This window comes from Phalacrocorax aristotelis, chromosome 1, assembly GCF_949628215.1.
Source record: "Phalacrocorax aristotelis chromosome 1, bGulAri2.1, whole genome shotgun sequence".
NCBI lineage: Eukaryota > Metazoa > Chordata > Aves > Suliformes > Phalacrocoracidae > Phalacrocorax > Phalacrocorax aristotelis.
The window spans coordinates 179,194,165-179,216,785 of NC_134276.1; the positions used below are offsets into that span (position 1 = coordinate 179,194,165).

The following is a 22,621-nucleotide window of genomic DNA, read 5'->3' on the forward strand; positions in this document are numbered from 1 at the left end:
CTTGATAGATACAGGTAGCATGCAAGCCAGCCACTCATCTGGACATGAGGTGGCTGCAAGAGCAGAGAACTGCGTGCATGTAGCAGGACAAGCCCTGCTGAGAGGCCCCTGCAAACACACAGCTTCTTGTGCAGAACCACGTGCCTGGCTAAGGGCTGCCAGAGGACATGTGGAGTCAGCAGCCTTTATCAGCTTGCACTCAGAGATCTCTGTTCCCAGTCCACACTCCACACCACAATGGGCAGTCTCCCCTGGGAAGAGTCTGCATGGGGTGACACATTCAACTTTAGTGTCACAGCACAGAGGATCACCAGCTACCTGAGAAACTGCTGAAGATGAAAGGCCAAGAAAGTGACTGGGGTTTCATACGCGGTTGTTTGCAGAACAGAGACTGCAGTCACAGGCAGTATATGATGCTATTTTTCCCATTTATCCATGGGGTGATATTCTGTTGTTATCTCTCCTTCAATCTGAAGCCTAAAACCTGTCAGTTCTACCACTAGCTTCTGTCTCCCTGTCTGTTCTCACTTAAGCCTGTCCCTATTCCCAGCCACTGGCCCCAAAGGAATAGTCCAAACGCCAGCCTCCTAAGCTGACCGTTGCTTGCTTCGGTCAGCAGCTTGCTGATCCGAAGCAGCTTGCTTCAGATGCAGACATCCCTTCCCTTCCTGCAGCCATGAGGCTGGTCACCTGGCTCCTCAGCTTCACTTTACACACCTGTAGCCATCAGCCCCAATCCCTGAATTACCTGCCTCAATTAACTCTGCCAACATTTCCATGTAGTGCCTTACACATGACCATATTTAAATCAGCTGCCTCCTTTACACTAGTGTCTAAATGTAAAGTGAAGGAGGGGACACAGAGAACCAGAAATTCCTTGCAATAAGTTTTACGTCCTTCCTAGAGCAGCTATTTCAGAAAGTCATACGCTGTTCTGAATTTGGCTTGAACCACAGCCATCGCCCTCCAAAGGAGTACCCAAGTAACCAGGTTATCAGGGTGCTCTTTCTGCCAACATAAATTCAGTCCACAACCAGTGAAGTATTCTGTCAAACTTCTAGTACTGTCTAAAAATCAATACTAAACTGATAATTTCCTGACATTAAAAGAGGATACCAGGAAGTTCCAAGCCAAGTCCAGCTATCTGTAGTAAGATTCGTGTTAAAACATCAGCTACTGTATGCAGGGAACAATTCTTAAACACAGCTTGAGGGTAAAAATGGCACACAGAATACGGTCAGTGCTCAATAGTACCTGCTTGCTTAAAGAACAAATTCATAATGTTTGCTACAAACCCTTGCAACTTGAGGGAGTTGTTTCTGCTTGAGAATTACTGATTTTCATCTGAAGATACTTACCACTAAAACAGGTCTCAGAACTTTGAGCTTCACTATATGGGCTCACTGAAAAGCCCAGCTGAACCTCATGGACTTACACTAAGGTAAGTGTTACTTATGGGGCTGAGAGTTCCTTAACTTCTTTCATGCTAACAGACTCTGAGTACTGGTCATTATTTAAATTGTTCAAGACAGTCCAGTTCATTTTGACTGGAACAGACCTGGAGTCATGGTTAAAAGCTGCTGGGCCAGCAGAGCTACGGGCATGAACATTGGGCACATGCAACAAACAGGAAAGGGTTAAGGACAAAACAGCTGCAGCTGGCAGAACTGCAGCCAGCCAGGAGCAATCACAGTCTAGGTCATTCAACATCAGGAAGACCTGTAACTCCGAGTGGTAAGGAGTGAGCTTGTGTCAAGATAGATGGCTTTTCCCAATGTAACATTTTCCAGAGAAACAAATCTTATCGTTAATATTTTAAATTTCGTTAATATTTTAAATTTCTCGTTTCCTCTCTTATTCCTGTTTCAATCTCTCATCCTTAAAAGGCTACGAGAGACTTTTTGGTTTGGTTGTTTCACGCTTAATGGCAGGTGTGTACTGGGGCTTAATTTATTTACCAAGAGCCCTAAACTATATTCAGTGTTGCCCTTGCAGGAGCATGGGTGTACAGAGAGGTGGGCAGAGCCACCTCCACATGACCTGGGGAGCAGGTCTTATGAGGAGAGGTTGATAGAACTGGGGTTGTTTAGCCTGGAGGAGGCTGAGGGGAGACCTTCTTGCTCTCTGCAACTACCTGAAAGGAGGTTGTAGTGAGGTGGGTGTTGGTCTCTTCTCCCAAGTAATAGGACGAGAGGAAATGTCCTCAAGTTGCATCAGGGGAGGTTTAGATTGGATATTGGGAAAACTTTCTTTACTGAAAGAGTGGTCAGGCATTGGAACAGGCTGCCCAGAGAGGTGGTGGAGTCACCATCCCTGGAGGCATTCAAAAAACGTATAGATGTGGCACTTCAGGGCATGGTTTAGGAGGCAAGGTGCTGTTGGGTTGACGGTTGGACTCAATGATCTAAGAGGTCTTTTCTAACCTTAATGATTCTGTGATTCTTCTAAGAGACTTCTTTAGATCACACAGAGCACTGAGACCAAACACACGCATTTCTGACACCTCAGTGCAGCTTCCAAAAAAAAAGTTTAACAGCATAACCAGGTCAGCCTTATTCAGTTTCTCTGTGACCCACTGATAATGTCAGAAAGAACAGATTGCTCTGCTACACACGGGCAGGCACAAGACCTAATCAGGAGCTCTGACCTTACCCTGACAAATAGGAAGTTTCTATTTAAAATACTTGCAATTTTTAATCAGTAAGTATTAATTTCAATAGAAATCATAGGAAAAACTCTTCAAAGATGAAATCTCTAGTGTGGGAGGAGTGAAATGAGTCAGAAAAAAAAAGAGAAGAACTTCTCAGAACAGCCACATGACAAGAGAAAAGCCACTTACTATTGAGAAAAAGCCAAGGTCTAATCCCAGTCAGAGTCGTATCTAATCTAAGAGGTCTATTGACTATTGAACATAGTGATCAACAGGAAGATAAACGTTATCTTGTTTTCCTTGAAAAAATACTCCTTTTTCAGACTGTTCCCTCTCAATATTGCAAATGTGAGTTTATCTTACTAAAGAGTGTCAAAACAAATATGCACTGTAAGGAACTAAAGCACCAGGGAAAATGGGATCCTTTTTGCTCATGAATTTCAAATAATCTTACAGAACAGATCTATAAATGTGCCAGGTTGCCAGCTGATGCATTTGGAAGCCAAAACTGAACAAGTGACAAAGCAGAGAGACTTCCTCAGTAGTGGCATTCTCCACTTGATATTGCAGGACTCAGCTTTTCTGTAGCCTTGAAAGACAACATTCTAGCAGCGCTATGACTAATCTCAAAGGCCACCAACTTAGAACTAGCAGTTTATTGCTCTTGCTTAGTGAGATGCCATAATAAAGCCAACCCACAAGCCATAGTGCTAAGATGGAGAGGGGTCATCAGTTAAAGTTGGCCTTACATTCAGTGAAGCTAACCCCTGCTTGAAGAGTGCAAACCCTGCTTTAAATCAGCTTGCTCTCTTTCCAGATTTACCTATGGTTTAACAGCAAGAGGAGCCTAGCTACTACATGCTGAATAAAAGAATGATTAGCTCTGGTAGCCTTAACGCATATCTAATCTCAGTATTGAGCTAGCAAAATTCAGCCACCTAACAGCATCCCTGCATGCTGCATTGCACTAGCAGACCTTTCTCATTATCTAGCATTACACAGCAGAACCACACGACATTACTGAAGGAACATAACCTCCCAAGTTGTTTCTTTTCCTGCAATTAAGTGGAATTGGCAGGGCTTCTCACCCTCGCTTGCCCTGACAGATGTTCTACCAAATTACCTTCTAAAAAGTTAAATTAGTAATTCCAGAATTACAAATAGTAATTCTACTTAAAGAGCTCACACAGCTAAAACATCTGAGATACATTCTGTCACCAAAGCATCGATGTCTCAAAAGCCAACAGGACCTAGCCCAAACTCCCCAGAGAGTCCTGTTTTCTGTCAGTTCCTACCAGTTTTTCTGATTATGAGGGGATTTTTAATATATAATTCATGTTCAACGCTATTTTGAGTATTTAACAGCTGTACAGTGCAGTACTTGAACAAATAGCTTGATAAAAACAAACACCTTGCTGAAAGCAAAGCCGAGGAAGTTCCTTAGCTTTTGATCTCCGTGACTTAAAATGAACTTAAGAAACATGGCTTGAATTCCCTAACATCTATCAACACCACATTTGCTGGCTAACAGTCCTAAATTTTTGTTCACCGCTTTAAATTTCTTGGCTTAAACACATTTTCTTGATAAATGCTAGAGAATCTTTAATTTCCAAGTTTGAAATTAAAACTCAAAAGTTGCCACCTCACCTAGGCCAACAGAGTGCCAAGGAAAAAAAAAATTCATTTATTTGGCAGAATGGAAATTAAATGCAGCAAACAAAAATTGTCCACGTTATCCAAAACAGAAAAGGTAGTTCTCCAAGTTACTCTGAGATCAGTATCACATGAACACCTGCACAAGTGATAGAAGGAAAACAAATACAGAAGGAGAAACTTGGAACTGAAAGCTTAGTATTAAAAAAAAGAAAATTGGAGAAAGATTTAGTAAAACAATAATACATAAGCCTTTGAACAGCCATTTTGAATCATGTTATGGCAGGGTTTGAGTTAATCCAGTTTGATTATGGAATCTATTAGCGGTAAGAGACACGCAGGAGACTAATGGGACTTTGCTTGACTGTAAAATATCTCTGGGAAAAAGACAGGACAGATCCCAGCCAAAAGACAAAAAAATCCGAGTTTAACTTCTCAGAAGGATCCCGAGGATACTGCCACGATTGCCCTTTTACCAGTCATAATCAGGCCGTTTCAGAAGAATGGCATTAGTGGGAAGAAAACCCTCTTTAACCTGACATGGTATGACAGAGCAGGGAGGGAGCTCTCCAACCTCATGAAAATCAATAATGTTTCAGAAGTGATAAATTGCAAGGAGACCTCAGCCACTTCCCGGTTTTTCTTCCTGGCAGTTACCAGGGCGGTACCGCAGGCTCTGCGGAGCCCACCTTCCCATTGGTCTTCTGGCCAAAGTACAAAGAAAAAGGCACCGCAGCGCATCTGTACCGTTTGTATTATTTCATTCTGGTGCTGCCTTACACAACAGCTTTGTGTAAATAGAACTTTGGGTCTGGGGGCTCTTTTTCTACTTCAATTAACCTCAAACCATTACCATATTCTTTGCTGCCAGCAGACATTGTTAAGACTCTTAAAACTTGACTCTTACCTTCAAAGAACTGCTGCAACGCCTCATTTTCTCCCACCACATCCATGAAAATCAGTAGAATTGTTCTGCTCTCCTACTGCTTGAAGAGCCCCACTGAAAAAAATGCACCGTCTCTCTTCCAGGGGATTATGAACATGCCAAGGAACATGTCATGTTTCTGTCGGAGGTTTCAGTGACTTTGTCCCAGCTGATTTCATTCCTTCGTAACTAGAGCCTGGGCTATACTTAAACTCTGCTATACATAAAGGAGAGTCTGACAAGGCTTTCGAAGCAAGATGATGTACATTCTTCCGTTCAGTATGTCTAATGTTAAGGACCTTTGGTCCCAGTACTAACCACAATTACACATGCGCAAAATATGCGGCAATAAAAATTACTTATCTTGTCTCTGTACTTTCACACAGGTGATATAATGAATACCACTCATGAAAGCAATAGTAACCCAAAAAGGCAAGAGCAAAGCCATCACCAGTGTCACCATATGCACTATCCCACTTTTAAGCAGCTGAGTGTCAGACTATCCAACGGTTTGGTTATAGGAAAGCAGAACTTCTCTATTATTATTAACAAAACAAAATTACGGATTAACCTGTTTGTCTAAGGTAACATTGAAAAACATATGGGAAAGCTGAACATTGAACAAAGGTCTCTTAAGGCTAGTAGCAAACCGTATTTGGCTTTAAGTTGATCTCTGTGAACTGAAAATTGCCCCTGTTCTGTCACCCCTAAGCAAACAGGAGAAAAGGTTTCAGACTTTTTGAGCAGGCTTCTGTAAGAGGCATTTGGTTGTGAACAAAAGCTTCAGTGAAGTCAAGAAGTCTAGAATAAGGCCATTTTCTGAAGTAGTTAGAGTCATCGGACAATTAATTGTTGTGTAGTTTTTACAAGCCCCAAACGCTCAGTGACGCCGGTTTCTCACAATAGGCAGCTTATATTAAAAATAAGAACTTCAGAGAAGGGACTTGAAGATAGGAGCAAGCCGATCAGTGTTTACAAGATGTTGATGTGATCGAGCCAAACAGTCATTACCCCTGATACACGTTGGACACATCTGTGTAATCTCTAGTACAAGAAAATCGCATCACCATAAAAACCTTTAGATACCATTTATGTCTTGATGCTATTATGTATAGAAAGGACCCCTTCCCTCTGCTTGAATGAGCAACACTTGTAAAGGATTAAGCCGTAATAGCAGCAGCTACCAGCTATCATTTAACTACCGTTAGCTAATCCTGGGAAAGGTTTGAGATTTAATCATGTCAACTAAGGATTAAGAATCATTTAGGAAGCATTTATGAGCCTAACATAAAACACAGCACCAATAAATACAGCTTGTTTTCTAAGAGCGAGTAAAACATTACTGAAAGAATAAACATCCCTTTAACAATTTAAGGTAGAATTCTCCCAGGTTTCTACAACAGGAAGTAGTACCCAGGAGACTGATAAAAATATTTCATCAGTACTGAAATAGCCCAGGCTGGACATAAGCCTTACTAGTAAAAAATTTAGGTTCAGTTGTTTATTCTACTCTCTACATTGACTTGCCTGGTCAAAGCCAATGCTTGCCAAGTGTTTTCAGGCACACACACATGCAAGCAACACAAGCGCGGTGTGAAATTTCACTGCTCATTCTAGCTACTTTTATAAGAAGAAAACACTCCAGCAGGACAGTGATGAATAGAGCTGGTTTTGTTCGGTATCTGAAAGAAATCCGTATCCACCGAGATGCTTCTTGTTAAAGGACCAACTATATAAACTTACTTTTACTTCTAATGTTTGCCAGTTTACCTGCCAATGCTTTAATCTTATCTGTAATTGATAAATGGCTGTCATGACCAGGACCTAGTGTTTTTCCAAAAGGGCTTTTACAGAGCAGGTCTACCACATACCTAACAACTATGTTCCTTGTAACCTAATCAACTGCTTTCAGCTTAGACCATGGCCAGGGAAAAGGAACCACTTGAAGTGCAAAAGTAGCACTTGAACAGAAAAAGCACCTTCCTTAAGAAACCATGATCCTTTTTGGGGTTCTCTTTGTAGCAAATTTTGTGTGAAATGGAAGTTATCAGCAGCATGTTGAAGACATCATATAATGGGTATTTTCCAATTTCAAGGACAGCTGTGGGAAATTGATGTATAAAACACTGGAAATCCCCAAAAAGCAGGAGATTTAAAAAAATCATTTAAAGGAACGAAAAAATTCTGATGAAAGAAAATTAGAGGGGAGAAGAAAGTTTTTAACAGCCAGGGGTCAGGACCGATTTCTAACCAAAGACTGACCAAGGTAATTTTGTTGTTCCTTGATGCTTGAAAAGCACCCTACTTTAAAGAGAAGATAGCCAGATATACTATGCCTCTGACTCTTCACAATATATGTTCTTCTTCTTACACTGTTGTAAAAAGGAAAAATACAGGAAAGCAGCACTTCAAAGAATTACAAGTTCCCCTAATTGTTTACTGTGTTGGCATACATACACAGGGAGATACATGTATGTATCTAAACACTCCAATGAAGAAAATGTCAGGCATTTATTCCCTCTTCATAACATCACCTCAGTTTTGCATTTTGGAATGACTCATCTGGGAGGTTCACATCACCCTGCATCACAAAGAGCACAAGGCAGACACTGCTTCAGACTAACACTTTAATCAGAAGTTTTGTTTTTAAATGTAAATTACAATTACTAATACAGCTGCAAGTGCTTACCACATTTGTTCAACTAAGTATTATATGTACGCATATACAGCATAGGTCAGTTTAAAACAATCACAGTACTTCTTAGTGCAATCTGCAAAAGGAGAAAGATCTTGGACCCACTTTGTGGAAATAAATATCAAGTGACAAAAAAGATTCATCAATTTTAGTTATGTATATTCAATGAAGTTAATGCATGCGCAAGGGTAAAAAGATTTAGAGCTCCTCCTTGTAATAGCCAAGTTTTGCCAGTGACATCTCTCTTCTCAGCTGCATAACTTCCCAGAACATCTGATCCACTAAAAAAAGACAGAAATGTAATTAAACATACTGAATTCATATTTTATTTCAACTGATGTATACAGGCTGCCTCACTGTATGACAGTTTAGCAGAACTTCAGAAGTAACAAACATCTAGTAAAAACAGAATTAATGAATGTGAGGGCTATTTGTGCTTGGCTGTGACAAAATTTCTTAAAGTATTCATTTTAAAAATTCTAAAATCTGGGGAATTTCTTATAGGACCATCATTCAGATGATTTTTTTTAAATCAGGGAACAAAAAATACATCAATACTAGTCAGCTTCAATTAATTGCAGTTTCTTATTTTAATTGCCCCACCTCTTGACTCATTTTCTGTAAAATTAAAAGACTGCAAGAAGAAAAAAGTAGAACTTGTTGGGTAAGAATCGTTTCATCACAGAATCTGTAATTTTGTTATAATTTTTCCATTTGTAATCTTTCTTCCTCCCTCTTTTTTCTACCAGTAATCTGCCAGCAATGATAAACGGGAGGAAAAAGACCTTTTCTTTTAATTTCACCTGTATTTTGCTGAACTTGATGAGCCTAGTGCATACCTTGAGTTTCTAGATGCCACAGCAATACAAATCAGAATTACTATTCAAGACAAAAATTATTTCCATGCAGTCAAGATCATGATGTAGAATGACTACAAAGATTATTAACTTGAGCAACAAGTACAAGGTCTTCCCTACCGTATTTCAGAAACCACTTTTATAAAAGTGACGTCTGTCTCCAAAACTGTATGGTGCATGAGTAGAACTACATACAATGCATTATGCATACAATTATCATTCTTGTTGACATTCTTGTAAAGGTACTGGTGAAATATTTACATAAAGCTATGAAGTTTATGTTTTTAATGGTAAAGTTGACAACTGAGCTGAAGCAGCACAGAAGTTTTTTCAAAACTTCTTGTGAAGAATAAGTAATTCTGATAATGCTGAAAATATTTCATTATTTGATGGAAAAAATATTAATTCCTTTACTTCAATAGCAAAGTGAACAATTTTTAGCGGAAACTATATAGATCCTTTTGGTCAAAGTAAAAGCCTTTTAACTATAAACCAAGTTAAAACTTAATTAACACATTTCCAAGATCATCTGCAATGCTAGTAGATCAGTAAGAATTATCACCATCTGCAGGGTTTTTGTTTTTTTTTTTTAAACATAACATATGAAATTGGTGAATTTCTGGTGAATTCCATGAAAATAATTCCCTTTGACAAGGAAAGTTAACAGTATTATTTTTTGTAAGGACCATTCTCTCTATTTATCACCTCAAGAGTACTTCAGGGTTAGAAATGGAAACAAAAGATTTGGGTGTAGCTAAAATACTGAGCTCTTGAAACTGGAAAACACAAGGAGTGATGACTATAGGTGAGGTAGATCAAAGCGGGGCTAATTCTAGCCAAATTCTGGATGAAGCCAGTCTGCACATACTCAAAGACTAGAAGAACCAAAAGCACAGACATCCATAAAAACATTACCATGCTGGTTTACTTTCAAAAACTCAACTAAAAGAAGAGAAAAGATTAAAAGTGGAAGTGAAAGCAATTTTTTTAATTAACTGTTGACACAGGGCTAATGACACTTATTCCCTTATCTGTGCTTAGCAAATCCAGGAGCCTAAGTGATATGGTCTGTTTCAAAAAAACCTTGGACTGAAGGCTGTTGGGCAATATTCTTTGACCTGGACACAAAATATAATTAAATCATTGTACAGTTTAAACACAACCAAATAATCATAATTTTCTTTTATAGTGATAAACACGTAAAATAGTCTTGCAAATGACGACCAATAACTACAACACCAACACACAATGTTTTTTAAATTCCAGAATTAAGTAACGAGGTGTACAGCACATACGTTTTCGTAACCATCTTCTTTTATAGGGTCATACTGAAACTGAATAGCACAGTTAAGCAAATTTCCAAATTACTGCACAGAGTTGAAAAAGGCAGTTGTTGGATATACTATTCTGACAGGAACAAAGTGACTGGGTAACTCAGGGGTGCAGGGGAAGAAAAAACAGCCTGAAGCAATGGCAGTTAAAAAAAAACCCACACACATATTTCCCTTTTGGGATGGGGGGTAATCAAGCCTTACACTGTCAGAAACATTTATAACCAGAGCCCTAATCAAGAGACACTGCCATGCCACGGCAATGGCCAAGACCTCATTTCTCAGCTGCACTCAGGTGAGCAATTACAGTACGGTTTCCTGTTTATATTCTACAATTTAATCCAAAATACTGTCATCCTTGCCAGTTCTCCCTGAAAGATACTCTGACAAGGGCTGACTGAATTCTCAATGCATGAAATGAGAAGACACACCAAAATACCAAGTGAGAGAAGAAAAAAATGGCCCAGATCAAACCAAACTGAAGGTTTTTTTGTCTAAAACATCTCCATATTCTGTGAAAGAGCCTTGATTTTCAAATACAGTATTGAAAAACTGTGACTAGCTTCTCTTGTTACAGAATTTTTTGTAACATTGCTTAAGGGGGTTTAGATGGACTAAAAATCACTACTTTTTAATTTGTTGTTCTTAAAGAAAAACAAACCCACAAAACAACCTTTATTTGAGGGTGGGCTATCACCACGTTCTCATAATTACAACAATGACTACCAACAGATAGCTTTCCTGTAATGACAGGTCACTGCTATTGTGCACAGATAGAAATTTACATAATGTACATGCCTACAACTTGCTACTCATATATGCCAAACACAATTTCCTACTTACCATCTTGCTGCTTCAACAGTCCTTGCTGGATGTATCGAATATATGTAAAGAAGTTGCACACAGAAGTGATCTGAACACATATAAAAAAGACAGTGGTTAACATAATTTTGTACGATGGCATGGAAAAATAACTAAATAACTACTACTCAAAATGAAATCACAGTAGATCTACTCACCCTGTAACGACAGAAAGGAGAAATGTAGTAATAACTGCTTGAATCTCCTAATTTGATTCTATGCTTACATGACTTACTTTGTCCACTGAGAGCACATTTCCTACAAAATATAAAGTTTGCATGATTTAATAAACAAGTCTGACATTAATGTCTAAACATTAACACCATAAACACATGCAGGTGTTAATTGCTTCATATTGGCACAGATACCCCAGTCTCTGCCTTCATTTCACAAGTTGCAATTATTACATTATGTTGTCAATTATTTTAGTTCCACACAGACTAATTTGTTTTAATACCAGTGCATCACGATAAATTTCTTATTTTTAAAACTTTCTTCAGCTCTGGTCATGTACTTCTACATTCACTAATTCAAGCTGGCTTGACAACTCTCAACCAGTGGGATTTCTTTAATTAACTCTTCATGTGCGAAATAAACATTGTTTAAATCACCGTTTGATGCCAACATTTAAACAGTTTTTTTAAAAATTCTGCTTGATGTTGCATTTCATCATAAAAAATATCAGCCCTACAGAATAGCAGTCAATACTCTGAAGCCATTCTCAGATGCATTCTAAGACCAGCTTTGCATTTATGCCCAAACTGAAATAATTATTTTATACTCAGGATATAAAATAATTTGAGACAAAAGGAAAATGGGCTATTTGGCAATAATTCTTTCCATTACCATTATAATAAGCAATGGTAAAATAATGACATTTGCTACTTCTGGTGTACTACAAGTATGTCTTATTCAGGAACAAGGAAATGTCAGTAGTCACCACAAATTCTTCCCGAAAAACAATTCAGGAAAAGACAAAGAATTTTAAGAAATTTCTTCCAACATTCTATAGAAAAAGAAGGTTTGAATCTTTTGAAGAAACTGCTATTAATACAATCTTAAATGTAAATAAAATGGGAATTGGATTTATTTGGGATTTCTATATTGCAGCTTCTCAGATGAACTGGGTTGTCATGGCATCCACTGTTTCATCGATTTTAAAAGCTGCTGGCTCTCCTCTCTTCCATTTCTACCTCACAAAATTAGGGAGTCTAAGAACAAGCAGCCTTTCAAGAGTGGAACAGAAATTACTAAGCTTCTGTCGTTCTGAGCAGTGACTTGGAGGCCCTTTTAAATAGCCTGCAGCTGGCCCACAGACCATGTAAGACAGGAGAAAAATGAAGAGTGTATATGATTTTCCATAGCAATTTATGAGGACTGACAGCAGTCCATTGATCCAAGAAATCCCACAATAGCTGAAGCAAGCTGATCATAACTTCAGTCAAGCTTTTGTGAGCAGACAGACAGACTTACAATGCTAGGAAAATAAAGCCTTTTTTTTTTTTCCTTCTGGCGATAGAATTACCTTCTGTATGTTATCTTCCATCACACCAGGTTAAATACTGGCATGGCAGTTACTACTGACGACTCAGTTCAGCACTGTACAGCACACATGCAGCTTAGTGCTTTGTTCCCCATGGGGACAATTATTCAAATCCTGTGGGGAAGCCCAGCTGTCTTTCATTAAAGCAGCACTTACTACAGACCATCACAGGCACCATTCAATAACTTCTGTACGTCAAGAACTATTCACTATTATCACAGCTCTCTGCCCTCCGCTCCTTATTTTGCTGTTGGGCTATTACCCACTATTTTATGCAACCCTGTTCCCCCATCCTCCAGGCTATCATACAATGAAATCATTCCTTTAAAAACACTACTCTAGTTTTTCTTATTATTTATGTGCAGTTTGTCTGTATTTTGTTACCTATTTAAGAACATGGTTTCAATAAAAATAGTGCTTTGCACCACATAAAAATAAAAAATGTGAAACTGCTACTCTGATTCAGTGAAAACTGGAACACATGTTTCCCATTCAGTGTTGGTAATCAAAAATAAGGCAAAGCATATTTGCTGTCAAATTACACTTAAATACTGCATATTCCTTACCTATTGCTTATCTACAAGCAATACCACAAAAGTTTTTGTCACTACCTGACAGCAGGAAAAGGGAGAACAACGTACACCTGGCCTTTTGATACATCTAAAGTAACTAAAACAAAATTCGTGCATAGCCATCTCAAAACATTAATCTATACCTAGCCAACTATTTAAGGATTACAGAAGTTCTAATTAAAAATTTATCTTACACTGAAGAAAATGGGTTAAAAATCTCATGAAACTTCTGAATGATGCAACTGAGTCTCCTGTTTTTGAGTAAATATTTAATCATGTCAAGACATAGGGAAGGTTGCTTGAACCACAATGACTTGAAATCTATTTTCCAATTGCTCTTTAATGACACATGACTCGCTTCAGTAGCTGCTGGCTGTCCAGATTCTCTACTGCATTCATAGAGCGCAGCTCACAGTGGTGTATCTTGGACTTGAAATCACCACCCCTTGAGTAACTCCATTATTGGTGGTGGGTCCTTCCAATGAGGGGCTGTTACAGCTCAAAGAGCGTGTTTTCTGGTGACAGGATAAGCTGAGGAGTATGAATGCCTGAATTCTGTAGGCTAGAAAGGATCAATATTTTCATAAAACACAACTTCCATTTTATACAGATTCTTTAAAGAGAAAGTAAAAAAATTTGAATTATGTTAAATGTGTTTTCTCTTCCACTCAAAAACAGAGGAAAAACAAGAACTAAAAACCAATTCCAATGAGAAAGACAAAATAAAAATCTTAAGAGCCAGATTAAAACATTTTGATGCAAGTTTTCCATCAGAAACTTGAGCTCTGTCAAAACAAGTTATTACAGAGAGAATTGTCAACTTGTCCAAAAGATCTCCAACAGAAGTGTCAAGGCTTTCTCAAGATTTGGAAGGCTCCAGATTAACACTGACCTTGCTTGCTTAACCCTGACAGACAATAAAGCACACTACAAATCGCTTCACCACCACATCCATCAAAGCCCCAGTGCCTTGGGCAAACCCCTCCCACCTAACTTTAATGCCTGTATCAGTACCTGACAAGTCTTGCTTCAGATTCCTCCAGGACCATTCCAAAATTTCTAAAACAACTATCCTGTCATTCAAGCACAATTCCTGCTTTAGGTTCAAACCCACCTTGACCTTCATTCCCGCTTCATTACATTCCTCCTGCTCAAAAATCAGGAGATTTACTCTATATATCTCCTGAAATTCTTCAGCTACCTTTGTCATGTGCTATGTATGTCCTAAATTTCTTATGCCACAAATACTCCAGATATCCAACATTAAGCCTGTATTACTCCAATACCTATTTCTTTCATGATGCTTTCCAGGTGATAGTCCCTAGTTCAAAAGCATCTGTTCTTACTACCAAGATGGTCTTCTACAGAGAAGTGAATGTTACTTTTGTGGTCAATGCATAATAAGTAAAGTAAACAGCTCTCCCAAAAAGTGAATTTGTCTTAAAGGGTTGTTCAGTATTAGTCTTTGTTAAAGTTTAATTTATTAGTTGCTTACTTTCCCCATAAAATTTTGTAACAGCAATCTCAAAGTCTTAGATATTAGGAAACAAAGTTTAAGATACAAGAATTTGACTGATATGATTAGCTGACAGCATTTTTCTCTATCCAAGAGTTCTCAGATGAGTCAAGATTCCCCCTCTGTCTGTTAGCTTAACGTACTTTGGTCCCCCACATTCAACTGCAGAAGCTTTCACAAATCGAACAGGTTGCAAGCCAACAGGTTCAATGCTCAGAGTGTTGTTTTCAACAGCTTCCAGAACAGCTGAGGCCAACTGCAAGAGAAATTTAGAAAGCAGTTAAAAACAGCTCTGCGTTATCCATTGCCTCAAAGCAGTAATGTATTTCTTCTTCTGTAAAGCTAGGAACATGGGGTGGGGGTGGGGGCCGAATCAACTCACCAAACAGAAATTCAAATACAAATGAGATTTTGCTTTCATCGTGAGCAAGAGGTCCCATTTCCAGGCTCCTGTTTAAATTCTGCCCTCCAAATAACCCTGCCCTCCCTGAGGCAAGATAACTGCCTTTACAGCCAGGAACGCAGTCAAGCATGTTTAAAACGCTAACTATATTTTCAGTCATTCCTCATAAGCCCAAATAGCACATACATTTGTACATGCAGTGGTCTTGTCGGAGACTGGATACAGCACGAACTTTGTTAATTTAAAAAAATTGCTCTAATTTTATTGTGTTCTGTGGAAACACAAAACGATGCAGCATGCTTCCTTATCTTGCAAAAAAACAAGTAAATATGTCACTGTTTTTCAGCCAAAGGTATCTTTAGAAAGGTGCTCAAATGAGTAAGACTGAACAATACATAGAAAAGCTATAATATACTGAAGAGTCAGTTGCAACTTTCAAGCACTAGCCAAGTTAAAACATCATCTTCATGAAACAAAGTGCAATTTTGCTCAGGCTTTTTATGTTAATTCTTTATAAACACACAATCATAAGACACTAGAAAGATACTCATTTTGCTTTATTAGACTCAACATTTGCCCACGGCTACTGTATAAGTATGAGCAAGTAATAGCCATTACTTGATTTAAAAGAAGGTGCAATTTATGTCAACAGTGAAATAATTCTGAGCCAAGGTTGCTTCCTACTGAGTAATATACCTTTCTATTGTAGTTCGAATATTTTAAAACAATGTTACTATTAAAGTAGTTCATATGAAATACTTTCTCCACCATCGCCCAAAAGCAAAACGCTACACGTATACACAGGAGGATACTGAGAGTTACTGTAATACTTCAACCATTTAGGTAACTGCATTGCCAAATTATTCAAAAACACAATATGTGTATAGTTTATTGTTTGGTTTAATTGCACATTAGTTTATCGATACTCAAGTGAAAACAGAAGTTGGTCACTATGCACAGCATCTGGAAACAATAACTGATATAACTGACAAGTGCTAGAAACCTCATTCTTTCCTTAAGAGGAGATACAAATCTATAGTAATTATATCACCGCACAAGCAGAAAAAAACAAAATGAAGTTGCTGGAAAAGAAAACAGGATGGCCTACTTACACATACTGCAGAAGCAATTTAATTCCCATAGCAACCAAATAAACTTTTTAGTGGGAGAGGTTCGTATGATGCAGTACACCAGCCATAATGAACCAGTATACAATTAACTGAAAGACTGTGCATGCTTATGGCCAGCAAGAAACAGGAGATGAAAAGCATGAGAAAAGAACATACCACATGAAAACAACAGAAAAACATGAAGAAAATACAGGATTTTCCATGTGAGCTGATTATTTTTTCCCAATAAAATTAAACAAGTCTGAGGGCTTTAAAATTTATTATTATTTTAATAACGATCTAAGAATATGGTCCCCTTCCCCTGGAGGCTGATATCCCAATTACAGCCTGTAAACGCTGCTTAAGAACAAAAACTAAGTAAAGCAGAGGAGCTGGAATCAGTTCCACGTTATTTCCAGGGTGGGTAAAACTCCAGTCTTTCCTCTGTACAGTAGAGTGTGTGGGAATAACAAAAGAAAAAAAGTCTCATAATTTGTTTCATCTAAAATCATATTCCCAAACTGCCCCTGTTGAATCACATCAAATCCCAAAGTCTAATTCTTATAACTAAAACCTCTCCAAGAAAATCCCCAGACTGTGCTTGTAGCCTGATATCTGATATGAAAGAAAACTGATCCACAAAATTAAATATATTGGCCTCTACTGCCCCCTATATAAAAAAGAGGCAGTGACAGGACACTATTTCTACAAAACACTATCTTTGAAATATCAGGAAAAAACCCACCATCCATTCCTACACACATCAGATTCTGCCAGATAGGAGTAACATCTGAAGTAGACCCTAAAAGGCCATATCTGGAATAGCATAAATGAAATAGTGAAGAAAAAAATTATCATTGCATTACTCCAAACTAAACTTCACTTCACTGTAAACTGTCACACTCTAATGAAACAAAAATGGTTAAACTTCGTATGAAAACATTTTCAATACAGTCTATCAGCTTCATGTAACATTTTAAGGGAAAAGTGTCAGTGCCCACATTTAGACTATTTCCATTACCTCACTTTTTGAGAAGGTTAAACATGGAAAAATATCTTCCCGATAAATTTTGTCCAAGAAAGGACATGTTCTGTCCATAGTAGGCTCATCCTTCCAAGATCTGAATTCATTGTACAAAGATAGGTCAGCCTAGAACACACACAAAGATTCACATATTTTAGTACTGCAATTATCACACTACTGCCTATCATTTGCAAATACCCACAGGTAAATAATGAGCATTAAAACTAAATGTTTTCCATTGCACTGTGAAAGAATGCTACTGTGCTCCAGCTATGAACACCTTCTAAAATCCACTTTCCTAAGTGGATTTTATGTAAACATAAGCAAATCAAAACATATCATCTGCAAGACAGAGGCAATGCATTCACTGGTCACCACAACACCAGGCACAAGTTATTTACCTCTCCCCCATTTCCTAAGCTTCCAGGATAGCTTTGAAAAACTTAACTGATTAATAGAAAAAAAAGTCAAAAAATAATTTTCTTCTTGATGCATCTTCATTACAGTATTTTAGATCATCTCCATTTCTGCAAGTTACAGTACAGCACAGAAATCTAAAGGAAATAACTGCAATCCTAGACATCTTATACATTCACCCAGCATCTGACTATAACACACTGCTACCCAAACACTAAAAGAAAACAGACATTTAACACACTAAATATACTGACACAGGAAAACAGGAATTCAATATACAAATCAATTAAAACTATACTCTTATTCTTCATTTTTCATCTTTAGGCCCAAACTCTCTCCTACACCATGCTACAACAGGAAGGCAAGGACATTCACAGGGCATGATTTACGAGCCTGCTCCCCCACAGCTTCTCTAGTCAATGGAGAGATAATAAAACAACCCATTAAATCATGCTGGGAGTAAGCACTCTCTGTGTCAGGAAGAGATTCTTTTACCTGCTTTGAAAGCACCTCATTTTGTCATCTGTATGTTGAGATCAGTTTAGCAGCAGGAAGGCACCTATCCAGTCTGGCATTCAGGGGACTAGTACTAGGTTGCTATTAAAATCCACCTTTGCATTATGGGACAGCCTGACCCATGGGCTGGCTACCCACTAACTGCTGGAGCACGCTGAGGTACTCCCAGAGCACATCATCTGTTTTAGCGTTACTTGAGAAAGATCCTGTCATGGGCACCAACACTGCTCCAAGAGGTGAATCAAGCAGAGTGGGGTTGAGTGCTTCTAACGCATACTCCCAAATCCCACATAACAGACTAACAGCAGTCCCCAGTGGGATATGCAACACCATCTTGCTCCTCAGATGCAACAAAACCCTCAGACTGGTTTTGACATTCTGCTGACACAGATTTCAGCACCTTTCCCCTCCAACTGGTTGTTAAATCCCTTTCTTGTACCATAGCAAGCCTATAATCCTAAAACCCAAACCTAAAGCTATAGGAAGGGATGCACGCTGCAGGCCAAAGATAAGCCGGGATGTGATTTTAAAATTTCATAATATTACAAATAAATAATATAGATGGGATAATGAAAGATGGGGAAAACGTAGGCTAAAAATTAAAATAATTTCTTATTAATCCTATTAAAAATATCAGCACACTGCTTTGAACCAACCTTTCCAGTCTTTTGTTCTTAACCCATGCATTACCCCTTCCCTGAGCTCCCAGCGTTTCGTCATTCCTTTACATATAAGTTTTGAGGACTTCTTTTGTCATTATAGATTTTATTTTTTCTTGAATCTACAAAAATTAGACTAGCAAATTTGTTTTCCATTAGAGCTACTTACCTTACACTCAGGTACATCAGGAACAACCATCTTAATTAAGCTAGTCCATAAATGTTCTGGTTGCTAAGCCACCCACCTCATTGTACAAATGAAATTCAATAGCCGTAATTTGCTCCCTAAAGAAACATTTCCCATTCCTTAAAACCCATCTCAGATCTGGTTTTAAAACAAATACAATCAAGAGATATCAGCAGAAAAAAGCCATTTTGGATTTGCACTATATGTTTCTAAAAATTAGCATGCATTTCTTATTAACTCGATTTTCTAGATTTAACTCAATTTCACCCAAACCTGCAATTTATAAAGAAGCTGCCTTGAAAAAACTGCTCAGTGAATACAGCTTGATGCTCTTCCTTTCTCAAGTGCACTGTGTGCTACACGTGTACCTAAAGGTACATGCCTTTACTTGCGCTTTCACTAGATCAAAGTTTTGATTACGTGCAATTAAATATACAGCCAATTGTAATAATTCTAGTTAAATTTTTAATGCTTTCATTTTACAGTAAAATAGATGAGAGAAACATGTCAGCTCTTTGAACAACGCTGACACCATTCATCAGCATTTACTCTGAGTGGATACTACCTGTCTGCCTAAGACCTAGGCAGCTACTCAGCTGCCTAAATCCTGTTAATACCTAAACTAATTAGACGTGTCTACTTATCCTAGAAGTTACTCCCACATGCTAGGAATTATTTCTCTGGGATGCTGGCACCTTTCTGGTCTACTGCAATTTAGGGCAGGCACGCAGCCACTCTGACTCTGTACATTCCACAAAGAAACCTGAGAGTCGACATGTACTTACACCCAGCTCCATCCAACATCTCTGGGTGGTAGGCTCTCTCCATAAGGGTCCAAAGCTATATTCCACACACAACAGGGCCACTGCATACCCCTGAGCACGGGTACTCTCAGGCCCTCTTTTGAAGCAGAGTCACTCAAAATCAGAAGAACACCACACAAAGGGTAGCCTAACTCAGTGACAAGAGCATTTAGCAAGAAAGGGCAGAACTAGAATTTCAGACCCAGATCCCAGAAATGTGAAAACATTTACCTTAGACCAGCAATAAACAGTAAACAAAGCCACAAAGCATTGGATAACGAAAGCAGGTCTCCCCTGCTTAAAACAATGATCTAACTACCTTGCCAGAGGTAGTCTTGCTTTCTTCACCCTATGTTGCACTCCATTAAATATTCCTACTCAGAAGACACATGAGACTCAAGTCCCAGTGGGTGGAAAAATCAGTGTTTCTTACTGATTCCCTGGACTGTCACTGGCCATGAAGGCCAGCAGCATCCTGGCTTGTTTCAGGAATAGTGTGGCCAGCAGCAGTAGGGAAGCTGCATCAGTGGAGGTTTAGATTGGGTATTAGGAAAAATTTCTTTACTGAAAGAGTGGTCAGGGATTGGACCAGGCTGCCCAGGGAGGTGGTGGAGTCACTATCCCTGGAGGTGTTCAACAAACATGTACACATGGCACTTCAGGGCATGGTTTAGGAGGCATGGTGCTGTTGGGTTGACAGTTGGACTTGACGATCCTAGAGGTCTTTTCCAACCTTAATGACTCTGTGATTCTATTCTATGGAAGAAAGTCACCTGTTTTGATCAGCCTCTAAGTGTCTCCTTACACAGCCAACAGAAAGGAGACCGAACTAAAGAAAAATTCCAGGCAGAACAGACCTTCTGCAGTGTGTCCTTCACATTTACCACTTTGCCTCCATAAGAAACTGAGGAAGAACAGATTTCTCCCCTCTCCTGCTCTTGCCTGACAAAATTTTCATTCAGTCATCACCTCAGTGTGATGCTTACAAAGTAATGGGATTCCATCCCAGCTCTCCCCTTTTGTTTACATCTTTCTGAAGAGCCATAGGATTCAAATTTAATATGGAAAACATCCTGGATACCACTGAAAGTGGGCAGGCAGGATATAAAGTTCTTTTGGTTTTGTTTTGGTTTCTTTTTTTTTTTTTTAAGCCCAAGTATGAAACAGAAACTGGAAAATTCCCTTATTTTTCAGATTTATAGTAAAAAGGTGTATATCCTAATTGCACTTAATGATGACTGGCAAAACAAAGTATAAAAATGGCCAGTGTGAATCACATTAAAGTTCCAGTTAGCCTGTTGCCCCTCTGACGATGGCCAGCGGTCACAGAGCTGGCTGCAGAGCAGTACGAGGGCAGGCAGTGATATGCCTTCACTTTATAGCCTCCCAGCTTCTAGCAATCTGTAGTTAAAGCAGCTTCCTAAGCCAAATGTCACATCTATCTTCTATATACCTTGACAGGCTTTTCTTTTGTCACTTTGCATGACTACATTTTGAACACATTTATGTATGTTAATCTTGCTACCTCGTGACAATGACTTGTAAAGTTTCATTGTGTACTGACTGAAAATTATTTTACTTTTAGCTTCCAGCGTTTTCTTATTACAAGAAATCACTAAAATTCATTCACTATTCATCTTCCCCATGTCACCCGTGATTGTATAGATTTTTGTTCTGCCTCAGGTGTCCCTCTACACAAAAATACTTCCATAGGTTTGACCATCAATGTCACACCTCCTCATGTTTTCGTTATGTCCTTTCTGAGATGAAGATATCATAGCTGCATGCATAGACACACACGTTTACTACATGTTCGTACAGCAGTATAATGCTTTTTATTTTGCTATTGATTCCTTTCCTAACAACTTCTAAGGCTCTCTGGGTCTTTGAGCACGACTGAGCACCGAGATGGTGTTTTCAGAGAATGATCCACAAGTGTACTACTTTTTTTTTTTTTCAGCAAAATGTAGCTATTTCTAAGTCCACAACTGCATGTCTGCTATATTTGCATTTTTTCCTAGGTGCCTCACTTCTCATTTATTGATTTTGAATTTCATCTGCTGTTCTACAAACCAGTCAGTATCATAAGATCCTTCTCAACTCTTTGGTCACTTTTCGCTACTACCATTCCAAGGACTCAAACACCAACCTGCCACCTCATTACTTCCCCTTTATCAATTACATGAGTAACTAAAAAATAATAAAAAAAAGAATCACAGGCCCCCCTGGGTCCCCAGAGGCAACTTTCCTCCTGTTCTCTAATAAATCATTGATTCCATGTTTTCCCTGGCCTCTTTCTCCCATTATCCATCTATAAAATGACTCTTCCTCTCTTCTACAAAAGTTTACAAACATACCATGACAAACTTTGTAAAAAGTCACCAGGACTTATCATTCAGTTATACTGTATTTTTCTTCTCTCTCTTTTAATTCCCATCTTTAAATTATTTGTTCTAATTTTTCAAGTCCTATCTCATCTTCCCCTAATGATTTAAAAGGTAAACAAGGCCACCTATTGGTACAATGAAAAAAAAATTTCCTTCATTAACGAAAAAATATATCTAAAATAGTCAGTATTACATGAAGATTTAATATACAATAGATTTACTATAAGCAAAACAATAAAGCCAGCTTATCAGCAAAAAGAGGACAATCCTTGCACTGTTACCTCTTTACAGTCTTTTACAATTGGCTGCATCATGGTAAGGTCCTGATGACTGCCACCCATAGCGCTGCTTGTACTCTTGTTTCTTGCATGACCTTTCTTAAAAGGAGTTTTTCCAGTAGACTGAAACTCCTTAGTTGGAGATGTTGGTGAAGTAGACAGTACTAATGTTTTCAATGCTGCTACTTCAGCCTGGAGGACATCGATCTTGGGGGGAGGGAAAATAAAGTCATTA

At 38.5% G+C, this 22,621-nt stretch overlaps 2 protein-coding genes across 3 annotated transcripts in view; both read right to left on the reverse strand.

Moving 5' to 3' along the window:
- MYRFL (myelin regulatory factor like) overlaps positions 1–5,256 on the reverse strand; it is a 48,537-nt gene extending 43,281 nt beyond the window's left edge. The window contains exon 1 of the mRNA XM_075091629.1: positions 5,211–5,256. Coding sequence (XP_074947730.1) covers positions 5,211–5,256 — 46 coding nt within the window. The remainder of the gene's footprint in view (positions 1–5,210) is intronic.
- A 2,582-nt stretch (positions 5,257–7,838) lies between these two features.
- RAB3IP (RAB3A interacting protein) overlaps positions 7,839–22,621 on the reverse strand; it is a 33,856-nt gene continuing 19,073 nt past the window's right edge. For both annotated transcript variants that reach the window (XM_075080826.1, XM_075080825.1), the window contains 6 exons: positions 22,390–22,593; positions 17,137–17,265; positions 14,747–14,859; positions 11,131–11,230; positions 10,955–11,024; positions 7,839–8,204 (listed from right to left, as the gene is read on the reverse strand). In XM_075080826.1, the coding sequence (XP_074936927.1) occupies positions 8,122–8,204; positions 10,955–11,024; positions 11,131–11,230; positions 14,747–14,859; positions 17,137–17,265; positions 22,390–22,593 (699 nt within the window). In that variant the 3' untranslated portion in view covers positions 7,839–8,121. The remainder of the gene's footprint in view (positions 8,205–10,954; positions 11,025–11,130; positions 11,231–14,746; positions 14,860–17,136; positions 17,266–22,389; positions 22,594–22,621) is intronic.